Source organism: Lutra lutra, chromosome 15, assembly GCF_902655055.1.
Source record: "Lutra lutra chromosome 15, mLutLut1.2, whole genome shotgun sequence".
NCBI lineage: Eukaryota > Metazoa > Chordata > Mammalia > Carnivora > Mustelidae > Lutra > Lutra lutra.
The window spans coordinates 43,301,394-43,326,226 of record NC_062292.1 but is presented as its reverse complement, the minus strand read 5'-3'; the positions used below and the strand labels follow the sequence as shown (position 1 = coordinate 43,326,226).

General features: G+C 51.0%; 2 protein-coding genes across 6 annotated transcripts; both read left to right on the top strand.

The window, feature by feature from the left end:
- Window positions 1-3,784: 3,784 nt before the first annotated feature.
- Window positions 3,785-17,709, top strand: GOLT1A (golgi transport 1A). 2 transcript variants are annotated; one of them, XM_047705589.1, is made up of 5 exons: window positions 3,785-3,897; window positions 13,420-13,511; window positions 14,584-14,696; window positions 16,674-16,737; window positions 17,375-17,709. In XM_047705589.1, the coding sequence occupies exons 1-5, from the start codon at window positions 3,873-3,875 to the stop codon at window positions 17,411-17,413; spliced, it is 333 nt and encodes a 110-aa protein (XP_047561545.1). In that variant the 5' UTR covers window positions 3,785-3,872; the 3' UTR covers window positions 17,414-17,709. The 2 variants fall into 2 exon arrangements, with proteins under 2 accessions (XP_047561545.1, XP_047561544.1); XM_047705588.1 differs by having other exon boundaries at window positions 14,518-14,696.
- A 145-nt stretch (window positions 17,710-17,854) lies between these two features.
- On the top strand, window positions 17,855-24,021 carry KISS1 (KiSS-1 metastasis suppressor). 4 transcript variants are annotated; one of them, XM_047705586.1, is made up of 3 exons: window positions 17,855-18,239; window positions 21,517-21,657; window positions 23,573-24,021. In XM_047705586.1, exons 2-3 carry the CDS (start codon window positions 21,555-21,557, stop codon window positions 23,884-23,886), a joined length of 417 nt encoding a protein of 138 aa, XP_047561542.1. In that variant the 5' UTR covers window positions 17,855-18,239; window positions 21,517-21,554; the 3' UTR covers window positions 23,887-24,021. The 4 variants fall into 4 exon arrangements, with proteins under 4 accessions (XP_047561542.1, XP_047561541.1, XP_047561540.1 ...); XM_047705585.1 differs by having other exon boundaries at window positions 17,855-18,892; XM_047705584.1 differs by having other exon boundaries at window positions 17,855-19,273.
- Window positions 24,022-24,833: the final 812 nt, after the last annotated feature.

Here is a 24,833-nt window from a genome sequence, read left to right as displayed (position 1 = left end):
CCAGAGACCTGGGGCCACACCACATCCCCCCATCCCTGAGCCTCCCCTGCATCCTGCTCCTGCTCCTTCTAGCTGCCTAAAGATGGGCCACATCACTAAAATTCTTGACCTCAGTTTCCTGGTCTGTGAAATGGGGACATTACCACCTTATGGAGCCCTCAAGAAAGTCAAATGAGAAAATGAATGAAAAAAACTTGTTGAAAAGTCAAGTTCAGGGGCGCCTGGGTGGCTCAGTGGGTTGAGCCGCTGCCTTCGGCTCAGGTCATGATCCCAGGTCCTGGGTTCGAGCCCCACGTCGGGCTTTCTGCTTGGCAGGGAGCCTGCTTCTTCCTCTCTCTCTGCCTGCCTCTCTGCTTACTTGTGATTTCTCTCTGTCAAATAAATAAATAAAATCTTAAAAAAAAAAAAAAGTCAAGTTCATGCACAAATGTGAGGAGGTGGTGGTGGCATGGCGGGGGCCCCTGGGCCACCACCTTCGGGGCACGATGAGTGAAAAGGGAGACCATCTCCCAAAGTCCCCCTTCGCTGCCTCCACCGCCTTCGATGAAGACCTCTCCAGGGACCTCACCCTCCAGCTCTGTGAGGTGTCCCTGCCCACCTCTGTTCCTCCAGCTCCAGCCTTCCAAGGCCTACATCCTCCTCCCTGGGGTTGCCCCATGAAGGGGCTCCTCTCCAGGACTGTGGGCTCTGTGGACAAGCCCCTTTAGGCCCAATTCCAGCAGCACCTGCCTTTAGAGAATCAGGCCCCAAGGGCCCCATCTGGGGAGAGTCCGATTCTTCCAAGCTCACAGGTGAGCTCCTTGGGGGTGGGGGAGGGGAAGTTTTGCTAACTGTTACTGTATACACCTGTGGGAGCAGTTTAGAACCACATTTGAGGGGCATCTGGGTGGCTCAGTGGGTTAAGCCTCTGCCTTCGGCTCAGGTCATAATCCCAGGGTCCTGGAATCGAGCCCCGCATCAGGCTCTCTGCTCAGCAGGGAGCCTGCTTCCCTTCCTCTCTCTGTGCCTGCCTCTCTGCCTACTTGTGATCTCTCTGTCAAATAAATAAATAAAATCTTAAAAAAGAACCACATTTGAGAGCAGAAGTCTTTCATATAACAGCATTTAATAGTATACTATAGTATCTTAATATAGCAATACAAATAACAATACTAATTGTCATAACTATACTACAAGAGTAATAACAGTGGTTCATCAGGTGCTTACTCTGTGCCCGGTACCAGTTCTGTGCATTACTCACCAGTCTTCATTCTAGCTCTGTGTGATAGGTACTAGTACCATCCAAGACGCTGAGGCTTGGAAAAGGTAAATTAAAATGTCTAAGGTCTCACGAAGCTGCGATGAAGCCCGGAGCACTCTGACTTCAGAGCCCAAGCTTCTAACCAATCAACGGTTTCAATGGGCTGCGATGGGGGCGGGGGAATAATGTCCCCCTAGAGGGAATTTTCGAAATTTGCAGGGAGCTGAGGTTATCTCAGTGACAAGACGGCAAAGCTCTTATTGGCAGTTAGCTGCCGCAGTGCACCGGGTAGATTTTCAAAGCAGTAACCGTCCTCTAGCCTGCATGACGTTAGAACACACAACTGCTCGAAACCCCCTTTTGGTACACGTTGGTCATACTGCAATTCATAATAGCACTAAGAAGATCTTCTCTGCTTCTAAGGTTGTTGGGTTTTTTTTTTAAGATTTATATATTTATTTGAGTGGGGGAAGGGCAGAGGGAGAGAGAGACTCTCGAGCAGACGCCCTGCTGAGCATGAGCCCCACTTGGAGTTCAATCTCAAGACCCTAAGATCATGACCTGAGCCGAGTCCCACGCTCAGCCGACAGAGCCACCCAAGCTCCCCCCTAAGCTTCTTGTTTTGTTTTGTTTTGTTTTTAAATCAGTTTCATGAATACCTCGGTAAGTTACAAGATGGTCATATGGAGAAGAAACTGAAATGGAAGAAAGACATTGTCTCAGAATTGTTGAATAAATCCCTGCACGCATTGTCTGCCTAATGTAATATACAACCTTCAAATACTGTTTACCAGGCTGAGCACCGTTTCAAGGCAGCAGGGTCTCACCCAGCGAGCACAGATTCACTCCAAATAGTCAATGAGAGACCCGATCGTTAAAGCCAAGATGTTTGAAATGCAGGAGATCTCATTAGACTTCCTTAATGTTTTCAGACATGATTTCATAGGATCGCCATTCTTCATATTTGTTAAGTTTTTGCTGCCCAAGGACAAACGCCTATGTCCTCAGGATATCGTGTGCAACTGTTTCGGGACTTGCATGTTATTTCTCTACCTTCACCACGGACCCAGGGCGCCTCCCCACCCCTCCCCCGCGCCGCAGGCTCTTGCCCTCAGGGGCTTGTATCACGTTTCTCTGTCCAATCCACCCTCCATTCCCCATTGTCATTAGGAAATACACGATCTGCAAGGCCCACAGCCACGGTTTCACCTCAGGACACAACGGCAGTTCAAGACCGAGATCCCTGTGACTGTGACATGACCGTGCTACCCTCCTCGGGCTGCAGGGGGCTGGGGGAGCTATTTTAACAATACACACAGAAGACCCCGTTCATCTGCATCCGCCTCACGCCTCTTGATTGTCTCCGCTTGGCCTTGCTATGTTATCCCTCCTTCAATTAAAGCTATTTCCCTCTTTTTATATGCAAGTACATCTGCTCTGTTATTACTTACCTAACAGTTCATTTCCTACGGCTCTGTCATTTCCTCGGGGTGGGGTGGGGTGGGGTGGGTTTTATTTTGTAATATAAGGACTCTGGCTTTCTAGTTCTCTTACATGTAAGCGTATTTATTATAATCAGGTGCAAGCAATCTGCCTGTTTCATTTATGTCTTCTGGGTAAGTCTTGCCTAAGCATTTCTACATCAACATTGTGCTCTATTATAAATTCTTTTTTTCCTTCTTTATTAAAATGGCGTGTGTAGATTGGTCATCTCATCTATGAACTCCTTTTCAGGATAGAGGGAACATTAGAAAAGGGATGCTGGCTTACGGGGTTGAGAGCCAGGGCTCTACAGGGGCAGAATGGACTTAGGAACTATCTACCCGTCTTTTTGCTAGGCCTATAGAGGGAGGAAAGCATGCACCCGTGTCTATACAGCTGGTAGGTGAACTAGAACCAGGCTTCTGGAAGCGTCCAGCCCTATCCCAAGCCGAAATTCATCTTTCATCCTCCCTAGCTCAACCTCACTGTCCAAAGCTGGACACCGCTGGGGAAAAGGAGGTCGAAACCCTTTGTGTCTAGCTCCCCTGGGGCGCTTTTGCCCTTGATGTAACCCAGTTCGGCTCTCCCAGAGACGGCCAACAAGTTTTACTCCATGGCTTGCCGCCCCCTAGTGTCTAGCATGGGTACTAGCGCAAAGCAAGCGGACTTCACCGGCAGGATGAATTGAGTACTTTTCCAAAGAAAAACACGGATTCCGATTCTTCCCACATAGCCACCTCCCCGCATCAAACCAGGTAAGGAACCTGGGTAGCCCGAGATCCCACTCCCCTATATGGTCTGAGTTTTGCGGAGGACTTGGAAGCAGCTGACCTCGACCTCAGGGCGCAGGAGTGGGGGTGCCGCTGGAGCGGCTGGAGTCGTCGCCTCCTCCAGGTAGGCAGAGCGAGTGTCAGGAGCCAGTGCCCTCTGGGACGACCCGGGAGAAGGGAGCCTACAACTTTAAGCAGCCGTTTGGGTAAGGAGTGGGGAGAGGTGGGGTTTGGAGAGAGGAGAGAGTTAATGATTCACGAGAGGCTCATTTCACAATTTACCAAGGGTCAGCTTCCTTGGACCATGCCCAGGTCTGGTCCTCTCTGCTCCTCACCCCTTGGCAGCTCCGACCCGGAAGGCCCCCCAGGCAGCCAGAGGCATGATCTCCATCACCGAGTGGCAGAGTGAGTGGAGGGGCCGGTGCCATGGAGGGGGCTGGGCTGGAAGGGAGGTTCCAGCCTGGGGGGGTGGGAAGGGGGCCCCCCGTGGAGATACCGCCCCTCCCAGCCGGGATCTCTCGCTGGGGAGCCTGTGAGGCGACCTCTGGAGCCAGTGGCTGGAAGCTGCTGTGCTGGCATCATGTGCAGACAGCTGAGCTAGGACCAGGTGTGGCTCCCCTGCCTTCCAGTGAATGGGGCTGCTCAGGACCCCCAGGTGGCCAGACGCTGGTGCCTGGGGGAAGCAGCAAGTTCACCACCCAAGCTGGTCCCTTCCCCATCACGGTTCCGAGACCTGGGATGCTGCAAATGTGAACTCAGGAGGCCTCTGCCCATTAGGACATTTTCCCCCACAAACTCTCAGGGTCCCTTGTGAACCTGGGGCTCTTCCTTCTTCCTTCTTTCCCTTCTCCTTCTTCTTCTTTTAAATTTTTTAAGTAAACTCTACCTCAAACATGGGGCTTGAACTGAGCCAGCCAGTGTCCCCACCTTGGGTCCCTTCTTATCAGAAACTAAACTCCACTCCTGTCCCCAAATTACTGTACCCTCACCCCTAAATACCCTTATCCTTCCCCTTCCTCTGCGGGGAGATGGCAGGGAGGTGACCCACAGGCCTGGCAGGGCAGGGAGAACTGTGACTTAAAGCCTCTGAGCCCAGGATCTCCTCTGTGAACTGGTGATACTATTCATTCACTGAACAAATTTGTCTTCACTATGTGCCGAGCATTGTGTCAGGCATAGAATATACAACAATATACTGAAACAGAACAGACATGTTCCTGAGTACATGCTGGAGTGGGGAAACAGGTAATTAACAGATAAAGAAATCAGTAGGTAGTTGGTCAGATGGGGATGGGTCCTCCGGACAATAATGAAACAGGGTAAGGAGGCTAGGGAGAGTGAGGTAGGAGGGGTTACTGTGTTATAGAGTGGTTAGGAAAGGCTTCATTGAGAAGGTACCTTTTATACAGAGACCTATATGAAGTAAGGAGGCAAAGCTGTGCAGCGATCTGGAGGGGAAACTGTCCCAGGAGAGGGAACAGCCAGTGCAAAGGCCCTGAGGCATTAGCATACTTAGTGTGTGGTGTGGCTGCAGCAAAGCCAGGAAAGGGGAGAGTGGTAGGAGTCTAGGTCCAGGAGGTCACTGAAAACTGAGGCTGGGTAAGAACTTTGGTTTTATCTCCACCAGATGGGAAACGACTGGAGGGTTTTGTGCAGAGAAGCATGTGAGCTATGTACATTTTTAAAAGATCACTCTGGGTACCAGGTTAAAAATAGGCTGTAGAGGTGTGAGGTCAGCAACAGGGAGACCAATTCTGAGGTGAGAGATGGTGGCAAACACCAGCACGGTGACAGCGAAGTTGTGGACATGCTTGAGGCTCGATCAGCTCTGAGAAAATTAGTGGAAGGTTTTGCTGATGGATGTGGGTGTGAGAGAAAGAAAGCAAGAATCCTGCCAGTACTTTTAGCCTGAGCAAATAGAAAAGTTGAGTTGGGTTTTAGGTATGTTGAGTTTGATATGCTAGTAGACATGAAGGTGAGATGTCAAGTAGGTAGTCAGGTATGTGAGTCTTGAGTTCAATGTCAAGGCCTGAATTAGACAAACTTGAGAACTGCCAGCATATAGATGGTATTTCAAACCATGAGAGTCCATGAGATGACCGGGGGCGCTTTTCTCAGCCTCCCTACTTCTGACATTTTGGGGCAGGATAATTCTTTGTTTTGTGGGTCAGTCCTAGATGGTGGTATGTCTCACTCCCCGTGCTAACAATGGAAAATATCTGCAGATATTGCCAAATGTCCCTCAGGGAACAAAATCACCCCTGCCTATCCCTCCAGTTGAGAACTGCTGACTTAGGGAATAACAATAGAGAAGGGAGCTGTGTCCTGAGTCTGGGGGCAAGCCAACATGTTATTAAGCCAAAGGGTGCTAAGTCCTATGCAAGGGAGAGATGAGGGAACCCGATTAAGGTCAGGTAATGGTGAGAGGACCAGGTTTCTCTAAGGAGCCTTAAGACCTCAAGGATGAGTATGCCCTAGGCAGATAACACATGGGAGGAAACTGCATATGCAAAGGCCCTGAGGCAGGAAGGCTCATCTTAGAAACAGTGATGAAGGGAAGGAAAAGGAAGGGAAGGGAAGAGGGGAGGAAAGAAGAAAAGAAAGAAGGAAGGAAGGGAGATGTGGTTAGAGTATGGTAGGTAAGGGGGATGGTGACAAGAGAGGAAGATGACCAAGCAAGCAAGGTGGGGGCCCATCAGGAAGCGCCTGTAAGCCAAGATGTGGCTGGGAGGATGCTTCGAGTGGAAGTCCAGTGGGAAGCCATAAAGGATCCTCAGCAGTGCACTAACAGGATCAGTTGTATGCTTTCCAAGACCCTTGACTACTATGTGGGGAAGGACTATAGCCAAGGACTAACTAGAGAATGTTGTAGGAATCCAGGGAAAAGATGATGGTGGCTTGGAATTAAACAGTAAGCGTGGAGAGAAATGCACCGCTTTCAAGATCCCTCAGGCAAGAAGCAGCAATAAAACTTAGCAGTGGGTTGCACAGGGGAGGGATGGCAAGAGCAGGGAGTAAGACTCAGGGATGGCTGCGGGGGGTGACATTCGTATTCACTTGGGGAAAACCCGGAAGGGCGCAGGGTGAAGGAAGGAAACCCAATAACTGAGTTTGGACCTGTTGAGTTCAAGATGCCTCAGAGAGCGAAAACCAAGTGAGCAGAGATGCCAAGTCAGCAGCTGGGTACGAGCTTGGCAGCTCAAAGACAGTCACGGGCTAGAAGATAAATATCGACATTGTCAGCACAGAGTGGTATTTAAAGACATGGGAATGAGTGTGAAATAGAAGGAGAAGAGAAACGAGCTTGGGCTGAAGCCCTGGGCAACTCAAACCCCAAGAGGAAAAGAAAGCAGGAGCCAGCGAAGGAGGCTGGGCTGGTGCGGTCAGAACAGCAGGATGAAAATCAAGGGTATGGTGTCACAGAAGCCAAGAGAGGATGCTGGAAGAAGGGAGTGGCCAGCTGCTGACAGATAAGTGCCAACATCCACCCATTGGACCTGGGAACACGGTGGCCAAAGCAAGGAACTCCTGTGGATGGGCCTGGGAGTGGAAGTGGAAGGGACTGGGTTGGATAAAGGCACTTTTTTTTTTTTTTAAGATTTTATTTATTTGACAGAGAAAAAGCACAAGCTGGGGGAGCGGCAGGCAGAGGCAGAAGGAGAAGCAGGCTCCCTGCTAAGCAGGGAGTATGGGCTCCATCCCAGGACCCTGGGACCATGACCTGAGCCCAAGGCAAATGCTTCACAGACTGAGCCACCCAGGTGCCCCTAAAAGCACCTCTTCTAGAGCCAGACGACTGGGTTCAAACCCTGGTTCTGCCAGCTCCTGTCTGTGTAGACCCGGGCAAGTACTTAACCTCTCAGTGTTTCCATTTCTGTTTCTGAAATGGGACTAACAGTGCAGGAGGGTTTCCTACATAACCTACTTCACAGGCAGTTATGAAAATTAAATGAGTTAATACATACAAAGTGCTTAGACTGTGCCTGGCACAGTGCGCTCACTAGCGTTAGCGGTCATCCCTGTCAATCACTGTTGTTAATCTTGAACGTGAACTGGGAGGCTCTTTCTCTTCCCGTTTCCCTCCTTCCTGTTCCTATTCCCAATTCGGTCATAACGATTCAGTCCTAAAGCCATCAGGCCAAAGGGGGACAGTGCTGCCCAGAGCCGGTGGCAGAGCCCTCAGCGGCTGACAGGTGTGTGGGGACCACTGTCTGCCAGGCAGGGTGAGACCGGCACCCTGGCAGGGGTGGGGGTGGGGCTGGAGAGTAACTGTCGTGGTGGGGGAGGGGGGAGTCCCAGCAGATGCCACCCTAGTCTAGTGATGGAAGAAACACCAGCTCTGGCTGATCTCCAGCAGGGGGAGCGCTGCCCCATCTGTGAGGCTCCCAGGGTCGTTAGCTGCAGGCATTTCTGTCCCTGCCCTCTCTGCCATGCTTGCCGCCCGAGGAGAACTTCAGGAGCGATCCCCGCCCTGGTTGGTAACGACTGAAATCACGAAGCTACTGGAAGCGAGAGGCAAAGGAAGGTCTACGGCTTGCGTATGAGAAACACAGTTTGCGACCCTTTTCTTGGAGCTGTTGTGTCCACAGCGGAGGGGACTCTGGAAGCCGTAGGCTGCCCCCATCACAGGAAAATTCTGAAATTGCACCAGCCCTTGATGAGGAGTGGGGCGGGTGGAAAAGTAATAATTATGCAGGCCAGTAAATCACCGTTGCCGAGAAAATAGAATAGAAGAGACAAGAATCCATGGGGGGGGGGGGGGAGGACTTGAGAAACTTTAGCTCTCTCTCCAAAACGAGTAAGAGGCTCTTCTGAAGTGTTTACAGAAGGGATATAGGGATGTTTTAACAAAACGAAATGAAAACCCAATAAGACATTCACATTGCGTTTCCACACAAAAACATCTACCAAAGGAGATAGAGGTGAAGTGTGTATCATCGGAATTGGAATCAATGACCTATTTTTATGGCAGGTGTAAGCTGATCACAGAAACTTTTAAAACAGGCATAAACACTTAAAATGCCTTTGCCATTCAGATGCAAGAAACAGGCTTATGGTCTTCCTCCACAATACCCTAGTCTCTATAAACTTATCATGACAAAGTAGTTGTGCTCCTAGATCTTCAATTTATTGTCTCTGAGGATCAAAAAAATCAAAAAACAAAAAACAACCCTCCCCCGCAAAAAACCCCATGCAGCATGGAAAGACAGTGCAACCTTTGTGATGACCCAAAGAGGCAATGTCCTCTGCTTGGTGTTCTGGGCTCTAAGAAATGTAACTCAAGCAGGTGTTCCTGGGAAGTAGACCTAGGAAACCAATCTGTTTAGATCACAGAGGTTTGTCAGAAACAGGAGGCATCAGCCATTAGTAGAAGATGGATTCTGGGCAGCTAGACAATGTGTTGAGAGAGAGGATGTGGCCTACGGGTCCTAACAAAATCCAGCTCGGCCAAAAGGAAACCCAGTGATACTGGCATTTTTCTGTACTATGAGTTAAGTGAGGTATTGGTCTGTAATCTGAATGTTAAATCTCATATATATATGTATATATTCTTCATATATGAAGAATATATGTATATATGAGATTTATATGAAGAATATATATATATATATTTAATAATTTATTTTTAAGTAATCTCTGCACCCAAGATGGGACTCAAGCTCATGACCCTGAGATCAAGAGTCACACGCTCTACTGACTGAGGAAGCCAGCACCCTTAATCTTATCTCTATATTTTTAATGATTCTTTTAAAGAAGTCCTTTGGCCTTATTTCAATACTGACACTGATCCTAAACCTCCTAGGATCTTACGGAAACAGACAATGAAAAATGACCAGAAGGTAATGGGGTTGTTTCATTTTCCGTCTGTTGTAAACAGAACTTAGCCAGTAAGTCAAGTCTCAAAGATTTTGTTTTTGTCTTATTTTTACAGTTCTGCCTCTGAACAACCAGACCTTTAACAGCTTTTTACAACTATCCCTAAAAGCATGGCAATAATAACAATTTCATAGGTATTGTGAGGACCAATTCTAAGATGTTAGTTAACGAGTCCAGTAAAATTTTTCTATTTAAAAATGACCCATATGTTCCCTTTAAAAAAATTAAGCCAACTTCAATTTCTAAAAATTAAGCCATTTTTTAAAGTTTATTTTTTTAGTAATCTCTACACCTAGTATGGGGCTTGAACTCACAACCCCAAGGTCAAGAGTCACACGCTCCACTGACTGAGCCAGCCAGGTACTCTTAAAAATTAAGCCATTTAAAAAAAAAAAAGATTTTATTTATTTGACAGAGAGAGAGAAATCACAAGTAGGCAGAGAGGCAGGAAGAGAGAGAGGGGGAAGGAGGCTCCGCACTGAGCAGAGAGCCTGATGCGGGGTTCGATCCCATGACCCTGAGATCATGACCTGAACTGAAGGCAGAGGCTTAACCCACTGTGCCAACCAGGTGTCCCTCAAAAATTAAGCCATTTTTAATAAAGTTATACATGTTGTAGTTTAAAAAGACACTCTTGCCATATCCCCATCTACCATGTAATTTACAATAAAAAGAAAATAAGGCATTCTAGCTATATGAAGTAAATGAAGTTGCAAGGCTATACAATGTAAACTTGAAGTGGTACAGTATCATCAGTAATTTTTTTTGAAGAAGGCAACAGAGTTCCATTTATAATACCATCAAAAAGGATAAAATATTTAGAAACATACTTAACCAAGGAGGCAAAAGACTTACTGAAAACCACTAAATGTTCCTAGAGAAAATTTTAAAAGACACAAATAAATAGACATCCTATGTTTATGGATTATAAGATTTCATATTGTTAAGATATCAATATCACCCAAAGCAATCTACAGATTCAGTGTGATTTCTGCCAAAATCCCAATGACATTTTTCGTGGAAATAGAAAAATGCATTATAAAATGCATATGGAACCTCAAGTGACCTCAAATAGTGAAAGCAATCTTAAAAGAGAAGAACAAAATTGGTGGTTTCACACTTCGTGATTTCAAAACTTATTACAAAGCTACAGTGATCAGAACAGTGTGGGACTAGCATAGAGACAGACACATAGACCAAGTGGGTAGAATAGAAAGCCCAGAAATAGACCCAGGCAAAGATGGTCAAATGAGTTTCAACAAGGGTGCCACGACCATTTGGTGGGGAAATGGACTCTTCAATAAATGATGCTGGGCGAACTGGATATCCACATGCAAAAGAATGAAGTTGAACCTGTACTTTATACCGTCTGCAAAAATAAACTCAAAATTTATCTTAACTCAAAGCAAGAGCTAAAACTAGAAAGCTTTTAAAGAATACTTAGGAGAAAATCTTCATGGCACTGAAACTAGCAATGATTTCTTGGATTGGATACCAAAAATATAGGCAACTAAGGAAGAAATAGTTAATTGGAATATATCAAAATTGAAAACTTCCCTGCATCAGAGGACATGATCAACACAGTGAAAAGGCAACCTATGGGATGGACGAAAATATTTGCAAATCATGTATCTGATGAGGGACTAATATCCATAATACATAAAGAACACCTACAACTCAATAACAGCAACAAAACCCCGAAACGACCATTACAATGGGCAAAGCACTTCAACTGGCATTTCTCTTAAGATATACAGATGGCAACAAGCTCATGAAAAGATGCTCAACATTGCTCATCATCAGAGAAACACAAATCAAAACCACAGTGAGATGCCACTCACACCCATTAAGATGTACTCTATCAAAAAAAACAAAACAAACAAACCAAAAAAAAACCCCAGAAAATAACAAGTGTTGGTGAGGATGTGGAGAAATCAGAACGCTTGTGCCCTGCTAGTATGGGCAGGGCAATGTAACTGGGAATGTAACTGGGGCAGCTATCCTGGAAAATAGTGTGCAGGGCCTTCAGAAACTTAAAAATAGGACCCCCATATCATCCAACAATTCCACTTCTGGATATGTGTCCAAAGGAAGTGGAGGCAGAATCTTGAAAAGATTCATTCACCCATGTCACAGCAGCATTATTTACTCTAGCCAACAGGTGGAAGCTATCCAAGTTCCACCCACAGATGAACAGGTAAATGAAATGCATTACAAACATACAATGAATTTTTTTTTTTTAGATTTTATTTACTTATTTGGCAGACAGAGATCACAAGTAGGCCGAGAGGCAGGCAGAGAGAGAGAGGAAGGGAAGCAGGCTCCCCGCTGAGCAGAGAGCCTGACACGGGGCTCGATCCCAGGACCCTGGGATGATGACCTGAGCCGAAGGCAGTGGCTTAACCCACTGAGCCACCCAGGCGCCCCTACAATGAATTTTTTTAATTAATTAACTTATTTGATAGAGAGAGAGACAGCGAGAGTGAGCACACAAGCAGAGGGAGTAGGAGAGGGAGACGCCGCAGGTCTCCTGCCGAGCAGGGAGCCTGACCCGGGGCCCCATCCGAGGACCCTTGGGACCATGACCCTGAGCCGAAGGCAGATGCTTAGTGAATGATTCTCCCAGGCACACAACATATGATGAATTATTATTCAGCTTAAAAAGGGGGGAACTTCTGACACCTGCTACAACCTGGATGAACCTGGAGGCTACTACGCTAAGTGAAATTAGCCAGTCACATGAAAACACTGTGTCATTTCTCAGATGAGCTTCCTAGAGAAGTCAGAATGATAGAAAGTAGAGTGGTGATTGCGAGGGGTTGGGGAAGGGAGAATGAGGAGCCAGTGTTTAAGGGGGACAGAGTTTCAGTTTTGTAAGACGAGAGTCCTGGAGATGGATGATGGTGATGCTTCCACGATGTGAATACGCTTCACGCCACTGGGTGTACACTTAAAGATGGTTCAGATGCTAAATTTGATGTGTATTTTATCACAATTTAAAGGGGGAGTTTAATTCAATTTAAAAATGAAGCAACACAATGAATTGTCATTTGTTGACTATCAGAGTAGCAAAGATAAGTAAAAATGAACAATTTTGCATGATGCAGAAGGTTTCAGAAAAAAAGCAACTTCATATCCTGTTATTGTTACAACTCTTCCTGAGGGAAGCAATGTGGGGGAAAAAAATATCAGAACATCAGAGATGTAGCCCTTGACCAAACAGGGGGTCCCTAATATCCTGCCCTTCTGCCCTTGGGCTCACTGGCTATCAGCCAACTCCTGCAGCTTCCGAGATTGCCCTGAGACATAAAGCAGAAACACACTGTACAGGGTAGGGTGGGGTGTTATCAGTGTGGGTCCAACCTGGCGCAGAGCTGCCCAGTTGTGGGAATGACGTTAGAGAAAGCCCAGGGGCGTGGAGGGGTGAGTACCCAAGGTGCAGCAGCGGGAGGGAAGGTGCAGAATGGGGCAGCAAGTCCTGGCTAGGCTGTAGACTCCCAGGTGAGCACATTTCTTTTGTTTTTCCAATCCAGTGTGAGAGGTCATCTTCTGACAGCTGGGGACAGGACAGTTAGAGAAGGAAGCACACAGTGTGAAGAGTTATCTAGGAGGGCAAACCTGTTGAGAAATCGAGCAGGACAGCTGTGTGTAAGCATCCATGGCTCCCAGCTGCAGGAAGATAGGACAGGAAGGACCCAAACCTGACCATGATCTGGCTCATGCAGCATTTGCAAGTAAAGGGAAGCTGAAGAGAGAAAGCAGCGGGGAAAGCGCGAGCCACCTAGCAGAGCCGTGGTGAGGACAGAATGCCCTGAGAACAGAACTGACCAGCAGTGCGCAGGCGCTAAACGTAAATCTTTACCTTTCCCTTCTCTTCCTGTCCCGTCATTCCCTGAAAGCACAGAAGCTGAGATCCCTGGGTGGAAATGGAGCCATCCCAACCCCTACTCCTCAGAGGGCAACTGTCCAGTGGCAATGAGGGAAACTTCCAGTACCCCATCCTGAACCCCCCCAAAGCCCATCCCACCCCAACCTGCTTGCCCATTGCAGAGATTGGTGTGGGTACCACCGGCTTCGGCGTCTTCTTCATCCTCTTTGGGATACTGCTGTACTTTGATTCGGTGCTCCTGGCCTTCGGAAACGTGAGTTCCCCAGCCTGTGTACCTCCCCTGCCAACCTACTTGAGGTCTCTCTTGCCTGGAAGGTCAGCCCCAAGTTTGTTCAGATCGTGCCCATCGGGGGTCAGCACCATCAAGCCCAGGTAGGTGAGGGGGCCTGGAAATGCACAGCGAGGCGTGACAGAGCATCTTAGGACCTGGATTCTTGTGGCAAGCTCTGGGTGAGGCCCTGTAGCTACCCAGAAGCATCAGCCACTGTCCCTGCCATCAGGATCCCCCCGTCTAGTGATAGAGACATAACCTGCACATCTGTAACTGGGAAGGAAGGCAGGGGCAGCCATAAAGTCGTAGTGAGATAAGCACTTTGGATATAAAACAAGGTGTCTGGAGAAAAGAAAGCACACCCAATTGTAGAGGGATGAAAAGGAATTTGGAAAGGAAATGGGTGTGAAGGGGGACGACGCACTTCCAGGCAAATGAACAGGCAGAGAAAAGGTATGGAGAAGGGGAGAGAGGGCATGGAACATGCTGGAAGAAAGCCAGAGGGTTAAATCTGATGGACACCTAGGCACTCCTAAGGGATCTATTAGGAGCCAAGCTGAAGACAGTGGGCCAGACAGTGGAGCCCCAGTGGTTCCGTGTGACTCCGAGTATGGCTGCCTACGTCTCAGGGCTCACATCCATAAAATGGAGAAACTCTATCTATGCCACCTTCCTTTCAAGGTGTGATGAGAAATGAAGTCATATACGAAAAAGCACTTGGGATCCAAGAATTGGGTGAGCAGCCGGAGACCAAGGTTCTCCTTGTCCAGCTATCCGTCTCTGGGCAGCTCCATTCCCAACAGGCAGAAATGACCCAAGGCTCAGGGAGTTTGCCAGTTTGTGGGGTCACCTCTCTCTGAAGGGTTCCTCCTTGAAGAGTTAGCAAGTCCTGCCCCATGTCTGATGCGGGGCGCCAGGCCTGATCCCTGACTCCCAGGGGGGATTGGTAGGTTTGCTCTCATGCTTCTCTCCCTCCTTCCTCCTGCAGCTGCTCTTCCTGACCGGCCTCTTGTTCATCATCGGCTTGAGGAAGACATTTTCCTTCTTCTTCCAGAGGCACAAGCTCAAAGGGACCAGCTTCTTCCTGGGGGGTGTGGTCATTGTGTTGCTGCGCTGGCCCCTCCTGGGCATGGTCCTGGAGACCTATGGATTCCTTAGCCTCTTCAAGTGAGTGTGGGTCTCCTTCCCCTGGAGGAGCCTACTAGGGCCTCTGAGTAGCTAAGATCACCCCTCCCCAGGTCTGGGCAGCACGCCTGGCAGGGTGTGCAGAAGCTGGGACTTTCTCCTGCAGGTGGGAGTCGTGGAAGAACTGAAAAGGCAGGAGGGGATCAGGCAGACACTTTCCAAGACATCCTACTCCAAATTGGAGGGATCGGACCCCCCCATCCACAAACATTGAGCACCTGCCACATGCCTGGTACTGTGCCTGCCCCCAAGGAGGAGACTCAGGGCCTGCCTTCAAGTTCAACAACCCAGCAGGGAGGAAAGGCAGTGAACTAGCATCTCCCCGGCCCTTCATATGCCCCAAGCGCACTCACTATCATCATTGCACTTTGACGTCCCTACGACCCACTGTAGGCCTGCTCTCTGCAGATAAGGAAGCCAGCTCAGAGAGGCTGCCCCCTGCCCAAGGTCTCACAGATAGTGTGCAGAGTTTCCGGACTGGACCTAGCTGGGCCTGGCTGTCGGCCCCACATCCCTCGTCCTGGCCTGCTGATAAGTGAATCGGAAGTCAGCAGGTGTGTGACCACTGCCTGGGCCAAGGGAGGTGTCCTGGAGGAAGCAAGACCCAGGACAGGTCCTGAGGACAGGCAGGCTTTACGCGGGGACTGGAGGGTGTTTAAGGAGAAGGAAGGAAAGGATGCTGAGGAAGGAGGGGCGAGGAAGGGAAGACCCCCATTGTCTCTGGGGACCTGGATGATGGGGACCAGAAGAAGCATGGCTTATGGAATCATGGGAAGGAGCCGGGGTCAGGACCCCAGGTTCTCATATGGCCTTCCGCTTGCTCACTGCACCCTTGAAAACACCTTGATCCCAAATGCCCCAGACCTCTTAGCCATCTTATAAAGTGGTTCAAAAACATAAATTTTCTCACACACACTCTGCCATTCACTTACTTAATGTTCAAATATGTCATCATTCAGTCATTTATTCAAATAGAAACGTAAAAAGTACCTACTGCATGCCAAATCCAGAGCTAGGTGTGGGGCTGTGGGGCTAAACCAGGAGAAGCTTCCCAGGGAACTCGCAGCCTAGTTGAGAAGACAAGTTCTGACAACAGGGACCGTCTTCTGAGGGTTTAGAAGCATGAGCGGGGCCCCCACAGAGTCCGTAGTTCGAACCAACAGTAAAGCTTAACAGGGTCCCCTGTCAACAGCACTGCTGGGGGGAGAAAACCAAAATGGGAGCTATACGGGATGTCGGCGATGCTGGGGAACCTCAGGGAAATGAAGCCCAAGGAAAGTAGTAGCCAGAATTCAAATTTCTAACCCCCTCACCTCTGCACACACGCACGGCTCCCTCTGCATGCCGACCTCAGTGCCTCCAAGCCCATTGAAGGATCCCATACATGTGCCCGGCCAAGCCTTACCAGGGCATGTCCAAGAAGAGTGGGGGTGCCGAGAACAAAGGGTGGCTCCACGCACGGGCATGCAGGGATAAGGGGGACAGTCGCGCAAGCGCTGCCTCCAGCAGCTGCCTGTGCCTGGAGCCCAGGAGACCGGTAGCCGGCGGTACACACCCAGTCCAGGGAGACAAAGACAGTCACAGTCCTACACACAAAAGCTTCCCCAACATTTTTTCATATAAGGCCCTATGACATAGATACTATTCTTATTAACGCCGTTTACAGCTGGAAACGGAGATTCAGAGAAGTTAAGGAATTTGCCCAAGTTTATATGGCACCAGGAAGTGACAGAGCCAAGATTTGAACCCAAGGAGCCTGACTCCAGGCCCTTTATTCTTAACCTCTCCACGTGGTTGTCTCCCCAAAACCAGAGATGCAGATCCAAGCCTGCTCCCAGCGCCCAGGGACCCACTTTCTTGGGAACCAAAGCTGGAGCCTCTGGGTGGACCTCAGCCTGGACACCCTCTCCCCTGGCCCCCAGGGCCGTCGCTGACCCCCTCCCCACCCTCTGTTCCTAGGGGCTTTTTCCCTGTCGTCTTTGGCTTCCTGGGCAATGCCTCCAACATCCCCTTTCTGAGTGCGGTAAGTGAATAATGCATGTGCTTTGGGGTGGAGTGGGGGTCCCAGATGAGACTGCTGTCCCGCGTGGCAGACCCTTCCCCATCTCCCCTCAAACCCCTTTCCCCAGGTTGGCCAGCCTCAGCTTCCCTTCCCGGGCCCACACCGACTCCGTCCGACAGGAGCAGCTGAGGGGAGGGGCCCAGGAGCATTGCTCCTGAGGCCTGGGTAGAGAGGAAGCTGGCTCTTCATAGCTCCTTATTAGAGCCAAAGAAACAGATTCAGGGAGTCTAGGTGATGCAGCAAGAAAGTGCCAGAGATTTCTGGAGAGCTGGCGGAGTCAGCCCCAGGCATGGAGGGGATGTATGACAGCCAAGGACAGCAGCAGCACATGGCAGATTCTACTCTCTCCTTGGGGCAGGCAGGGGACAGTGGTCCCCAGCCACTGCCCCTCCCTTTCTCTAAAGCATATTTTCTGACAGAACAGGAGCTCCCTGAGAAGCTTGGGGAGGCCCTGCAGCCAGCTGGCTCATCCCCGTGGCCCCCCCTCTCCCTATCTGCGCTTGGCTCTGTTCCCAGCTCTAAAGGCCCACTCCACAAAGATAGAAATGGAGTGTGCTCCTTACTCTTTGTCTGAAGTAATGATTCTTGGCTCCCACAGCTGTTCCGGAGGCTTCAGGGCACCAGATCAATGGTCTGAACAATAGAGATGAGCTCCTTGAACTTGGATCCTTCACTGAGGGGGCTGAAAAGGAACTGGGGCCCGCCCCCACCCTGCACTGGCTCATCTGCTGTCTCATACCCAGACCTCTCCAAGTCCAGAAGGAAGGACGGAGTTGAATGAATGACCTCAGATCCCCAAGTCAGCTCACAAAGCTGTTGGCGCAGTTGGGAGCAGAGATCCAGGGGGCCCCCCACGGAGACTGGACTGGGGCTGGTATCACAGCCCGGCCCATATTTATGGGAGGAAAGCAAAGATTAAATCCCCAAGCTGTGTGTCTGAAACTCAAAGTCACTGTCTCCAGCCTGTCGGGTCCAGTCTCTGACTCAGGGCAGGCCGATGCACAGCATTCCTCGGAGTGAGGGGCAGTCCTGCTCTTGGAGGCTATCATTTTTACCCTGGTGGTGAACAGTCCTAATGAGTGAGATAATATGTTTGTAAACCCCTGTTAGCAGCAGGCATCAGACAAGTGTTGGGTATTAATCCCGCACGCTGGTGGGAAATGCTACTCAACCATTAATTAGGCGGATGTGGGCAGAGCGCACCCGCCAGATAGCCCCCGTGCTGAGAGAGCTTCCTGTCTGAGGGTGACCATCTGGCCCCTGCCTTTGGAGAGCCCGAGTCTGATGGAGGAGACATTCTCTGTCCTGGGAAGCCCCTCGGCCCAGGGTAAAGAGTGTTCCTGCAGGCCCGGGAAGGACACAAGAGTGCCTCGCCACACGTACATTTAGTAACCGTCTGTGAGGGCCCTGGGTGTCTATACTGAGCACGGGAGCGGGAAGCCCGTGGCTGCCTTCGGAGCAAGGTACGTGGTGATCACAAAGCAGCGTGACCGTGAGACGTGCAGGGGGTCCCTGGAGAAGCAGCATCAGGGGCTGTACCTGGAGGTCAGCTCTCTGGGTTTCCTGGGCACATCCCACGGACCCGCAGCTTCTAGAGCCGCCACTTGATTTTGCTTTCTTAGTCCCCTAGGTCAGACTGTGCCTTTCTCTCCCTTCCGCCCCCTTCATTACGCTGCCTTCGTACTGGGTGCTCCTGTGGCTCTTGTCTGGAGGGCACGAGCCCCCCTTCTCTTCCCCCTCAGATTGTCTATTTCCAAGTCATTTGGGGGCAGAATGGGTCTCCAGCTAAGTGGGTCTGGGGCAAAGGGAGTGAGGAGGATGGAAGGACCAGTGAGAATCAGAAAGCCAGCCTTGGAGGGCTTCTGGAAGAGGAGAAAGAGGCTGATTTCAGTCATGAGAGCCAGGCTGTGGGAGGCATAAACACTGGGCTCTCTGAGGGGTCCAAGGGGGAGGAGGAGGCAGAGGTGGGCCTATGCCTGGAGACGTCACCTTGGGCTTTATAAAACGGACGTGATCAGGCCACTGCTGAGCCCAGCTCCCCTCTCTGTGGGTGTTCACCCTCCCAAGTAGCGCCTGGAGACCCCACTGAGCTCCGACCCCACCAAACAGAGCCGAGGTAGGTGCACAGAGTGGGGTGGGGGGGTGGGGCAGAAGGCATCTGCACTTGGAGAAGGGTCTGTCCAGCCCCAGTGAGGATCCCCAGGGAGGAGCGGGAATTTCCTTCTAAGACTGACAAACCTATCCCAGGCAGGCAAAGGGGGTGCTGATCTTTCCTGATTTTCACGTTGGCCAGATGATTCTGGGATGTCTCCGTGAATACCCTCACATTTATGAAACCAGGACCCTGGGGATCCCTTACTGTGGAAGGAATAAAGGTAGTGAGAGAGCTCTGGCTGGGATGAGAGGCCACAGAAGCATTTGGAGGGAGCTGGGAAACCCCTCAGGGCTCGGGGAGTTCCATAGGACTCCTCCAAGCAGTTCTCCGAATGTATGGATGGTGAGTACAAATCAAACCAAAGCCCCCAGGCACTGTGCTCACCCCCTACACTGAGAAACGGGGGTTACCCCAGGAAGGAAGCCACCCCACTTCAAAAGCTTTCCCACCACGCCCGGAATCTATTACCCACTAGGTATAAAGCCTGCGGTGGGGGCACAAAAATTGTCCACAGCTGGTCAGCCTCTCCACCCCACCCCGTGAAAGGTGATGGTTCTTTTCCAAACAATTCACCTCTACCACGTATGTTAAAGGCTTCTGTGCTGGGAAGTGAACTGAGGGGTGGTGGTGGTGGTGGTGGTGGTGGTGGTGGTGGTGGTGGTGTGTGTGTGTGTGTGTGGTGGTGGTGGTGGTGGTGGTGGTGGTGGTGGTGGTGGTGTGTGTGTGTGTGTGTCCGTGTTTGCGCGCATTCTCACCTGGCCAGGTGGTGATATCTACAAGGAGGAGCTTGGAAGAAGGAACACTAACCTAACCACACCGCCTGCCCACCCCCCCGACCTTCCCCACTCACCACCCTGCTTCTGCAGAGCGGCCAGAATGCTTCATCTGAAATGCAACACACATGCCCCCCTGGGGCTCTGCCTACTCTGGGATAAAGCCCCCCTGTGCCCCTCCTCCAGCCTCACCACTGTCTTTCCTCCCGCAAAGCTCCGGTGCTCCCGGCCCTACCGGCCCCTGTGGGACAGCTCCTGCGGCTCCTGCTGGAAATGCCTTCCTTAATCCTGTATTCACGCCGCCGATCCGAGCTTCTTCAGAAACTCAGCTCCGGAGCGCCCCCTGTGGCAAAGCTGCCGCCCCGCTCCGGGATGAGCTCCAAGGGCTCCCCCAGCTCCCCGGGTACCCACACGCCCCCTATCATTTCTGGTGTTATTTTGAAGTAGTCGGCTAAGAAGACTCAATTTCTTGAGCTAGATCTTGGGGAGGGGCTGGAAACGAGCAACCTTGTGCCTTAGCACACCTGTGACCACCACCACCACCCCCAGCACCTAGAAGAGCGCCCAGCTGGTGCTGTGATGAGGAATGATCTCTGCACTAACCTGGACTGGGCACGTGCACGGCCTGAAGCCATAAAAGAAATGGGTTTACACTGCTCTAATGATCTGATCCTGCCTCTTCTCTTTAGAGTACGTGGAGAAAGCCTTGTCTGGGTTTCAGAGCATCCCAGAATCAAAGTCTGTAAGGAAAAGCAACCGAGGGGATAGTCGGTGACCAGCCTGATGTAATGCTCTTTTTCACAGAGAAGCAATATGGTCCAGAGATGGGAGTAACTTGCTCACGCCCCACAGGGAGTGGGGCAGAACTGGGGCCAGGCTTCAGGTTCTTGATCCCACTTCGGCAGTCTTCCTCTCTGCCCCATTCCCAGGTCCTGGAGAGGAATGGGGGGTGAGGCAAGAACAAAAGTATGGACAGCGCTGAGCAAACCATTAGCAGCCTTCGGGCACCTGTGATAGTACCTCCCCTCCCACTCGCCACGCCCCCCACCACCCCCACAGAGGCTCCGGTCAACACCCTTTTTGTCCAGCCTTTGGACCTGCCTCCCCATCAGTTTGTCTTTACTCATGTTTGTTGGACAATCTCAGAGTGCCGGATGACTCTTTCAAAGGCAACTCAACCTGAGAGCTGGAAGGGCTGGGGTGGGGGCGGGGCCTGAGAGGGAAGGCAAAAGGGACCTAGTGAGGGCTGGGTTCGCAGCTCCCATCTCAGCGGCCAAAATCACAAGGTCAGTTCAATTCCTATCATCTTGGAGTCCATGAAGAATAGAATAAGGAGACAATTGACCCGATGAATCAGGGAAAGGTTTTTTTTTCTCTTCTTTGTATTATGGACAATAAGACAATTTAGTGACAGTCCTCAAGGCTTATGTGAAGGGCTATGAGGGAGAACAAGATGATTTCCTCTTTCTTCCTTTTTTCTTGAAAAATGAAAGGAATGGAGTCTCTTGCAGCAGGAGGGAGCTGGGCCAGGTTCTGAAAGGTGCAATCTCACAGGAGAGTTGAGCACAAGAAGTCCAGGATGTATCCAGAGCCCTGCACAGAGCTCCCAGGCTCCAGAAAATGTCTGGACCTCAGCGCGCTCCACTCAGTGGAGCTCCTTGCCCTGCTTGACTTCATCCCTCCCTCCTCACCCCTACACACTGCCTCTCACTCTTGGGCTCTCCTCTTCTCTTCACATTGGGCTCTGTCCCCAACACCCAGCCCACAAAACCATGCACCTGGCTTAGTCTCCTCCCCCTCCCTCTGTCTCAGCCTCAGGACACTGACAGGACCTGGGCCTCCTCACCACGATGAACTCACTGGTCTCGTGGCAGCTGATGCTTTTCCTCTGTGCCACTGTCTTCAGGGAAACATTTGAAAAGGAGGCACCCGTGGAGAACCCTGGACCAACAGGTATGCATTGTCTGGGAGGAAAGGGGGGAGTTGTTGCAAAGGAGAGGGAGGCTAGTCTATTGATGTGAGTTTCACACTGCATTTAATGGGAACCTAAGACTAACCCATGCAACGTATTTGGGGACCCCATTAATCTTGCAAGTAAGGGATGGCTTACTACTCTCTCTGGGCATCCGTGGGCCCCCCTAGGTTCAGGTGCTTGTTAACCACTGAGCTCCTTCGTGGTCTTCTGCCACTGCGTGCTCTGCTCCACCAGCCACCTGTCTGAGCAGATCCGTTGGGGAGGAATTTACTAGGCAAGTTTCTTTCATCAGTGATCTCGGGCCCTTTGTGGGGAATTGGAAAAATAAATAAATAAAGACTTAAACAAAAGGACAGATCCTCACTACTAGTCAACCTTATGAGTCCACGTGCAACTGATTAGCTGGAGAAACTGAGGCGCGAAGATAAAGAAGCCTCCCCAAAGTCAACCAAATGCCGCAGCATCCCAGCAGGTGTGGGAGTTGCCAAGAGTGTGTCTCTGAGGGGCACAAGCCGGTCCCCGAGACAGAAGTTGTGGGTTTAACACCGCTTGGAGGTCAGTTTCCTGGGCAAACTAGCACGGGGCTTAGCCTCTCCGGCCCGCAGTTCTGCTATGGAACTCGGAGCGTACCCTCTACACACCGGATACCATCCAGCCCGGAAGATAGCCCAAAACAAAGAGGGTATGGCCCTGTGCGGGGGAGGAGGGGGTCCTTGGCCAACAGTGTCTTTTCTCCGGGATCAGGTATTCTTTCTGGCTGAGCGAGGCTCTCCCACAGAATAACACTCCCGCAGCCCCAGGGACATTGACCTGTTGGCTCTTTCAGGCAAATGGCTTTAGGTGAGGCCAGAAACAGTATAGCCTGAGCAGTAATCCTACCGCAGGGATGATGGGCTTAGCCAGGAAGGAAGCCATCATCCCTCCCGGGCCTCAGTCAGGCCCGAAGCAAGTCAGGAGGGGCCTTCTAGAAAGACGAGTATTAACTCTGAACCACGCCCACACTCCTCTTCTCCAAAGTATGCCAAGGCATTGAGGAGCAGGGCCCAAAGCCAACGACCCCCCCCAACACACACCCACTCACACAGCAAGCCTCATTTCCACTAATCTCGTGCCACTATTGGCTGGGGTTCTTGTCTACTTGGAGCTAGCGGCACTATTTTCCTGCCAAAAATTAGAGTGAACTTAACAAGCCTTTTGCATGTGAAGTGGGTTCCAAATTAGCCTTGTTAGCCCTCAGCGTGAAGGGGAGAGATTATACCGACAGTGGGGGAGGTGGGCAGGTCAAGGTGACCCAGATCATTTCCCATTCTCCACGGAGTCCTCCTGGAGCTTATTAGGGGTCAGAGTAATTGGGGAGGACTATGGGGCACAGTGGTCCTAGTTCTGCTCTCGTTTCTGTAACTACAAGCTGTTCATTCACTTTTATATATTTAATAAGCATCTGAGGCCCTACTGCGGGCACATCACTGTTTCAAGCACTCAGAGAAAGAGCTGAATGAACATGGCTCCCACCACCCCAGGAGCTCCCGCCGTGCAGGAGCCCGATGCAGAGACAGGAGGGAGGGCCCGGCAGGGAGCCAAGAGCGTCCTTGAAAGCTGAGTGTCCAGCAAATACTGTAGGCTTATTTCCAAGCTCTACCGCGTTTGCTTCCAAAAAGGAAATAATTTAATATAAAAGATGTTTAAGATCATCCGGGGAAACCTTTGAAACCGAAGCTGTGTAGAAAGAGAGAGGAGCCATCCCAGCTGAGACGGCTAACCCTTGCGCTCTGGGTTTCCTAGAGGTCAAGGAAAGAAAGGCAAGCACAGGTTAGGGACGTGAGCCCGTGTTCCAAAGCCGTCTCTCCCGGGGCCCTGGCCTCACCGCAGCCTCTCTCTCTGGCTCTGTCCTAGGCCAGCGGCTCGGACCCCAGGCCCTCCTGGCCCCGTGGGAGCAGAGCCAGCGATGCGCGGAGAGGAAGGCAGCCGGGGCTCAGTCCAGCCCGCGGGGGGCTTCGCTGTGCCCCCCTCCCGAGAGCCCCGCGGGGCCCCAGCGGCGGGGCCTGTGCGCCCCCCGCAGCCGCCTGATCCCCGCCCCCCAGGGCTCGGTGCTGGTGCAGCGGGAAAAGGACCTGCCCGCCTACAACTGGAACTCCTTCGGCCTGCGCTACGGCAAGCGGCAGACTGCGCCCCCCGCGAGACTGGGCGGGGGCGCCTGGCGTGGCTGAGCTCCCGGTGCAGGTGGGGGTGGGGGAGGGCGTGTACTTCAAACCCGGACTAGGGAACCCGGCTTGCGGGGTTGGTGGGAGGACAGGGCAGTGGGAAGGGGACTGGAGTTTCCGTCCGGAAGTAATAAAGAGAAAGCTGCGGACACACCGAGTGATTTGTGGCTAATTTCTGCGAGCAGCGCAGATGAGATTGTTTTCCTTCTCTCCTCATTTGGATCTTTTGCTGATTGTAAGATAGCTTTTCGCGTTATCAAGCACAGATAACAGTGCTTTTCCAACTAGAGACTCGAAGGACCAGATTGGTTTTTTTCCCCAGTCTGGGGCAGATCAATACTTACAAACACACGCAGCGAATCACTAAAAAACTGAAAATTTTTTTTAAATAACTGAAGAGAAACCCAAACTGGATGCTGTTTCGGTCTTTCAGCAATATCGGGTTTCTGTTAAAATTTCTGAAGCTGTCTTCTTCATGCCTAGGCCTCTCTGATTGCCCACAGGTTACAACATTTTGCAGAGGGCCATGAGCCTTGGCCCTCACTCTGAGCAGCACTGATCTAGGCCTGGGGAGACGGCGTCTGTATACAGCCAGCGGGACAGCTTGATCTGGAAGACGATGCCAACCACTGCCCTGTCCACAGCCCTACAGTCAGACGGCCACTGGGGCGCTCGGACGGAGGCCCTGATGCCCCACTCGGCATGCAAGGGGGTGTCAGAAATGGCCGGGCAGTCCATGCCCCTCCCTCAAGGAAAGCCCCGGATGGGTCCAGTTCTTTACGTGTATCTCTTTTCTGCACCCTTGGATTCACGCAGAGGGCTGGGCATGTGGTAGCCCCATTTTCGCAGGCGAGAACCCTGAGGGTCTGAAAGATACATAACTCCCTGAAGGCACACAGCCCCTGACCAGCAAGCCTCATCAGGCTCCCAACACCAGCACCTGGCTCCCCTGC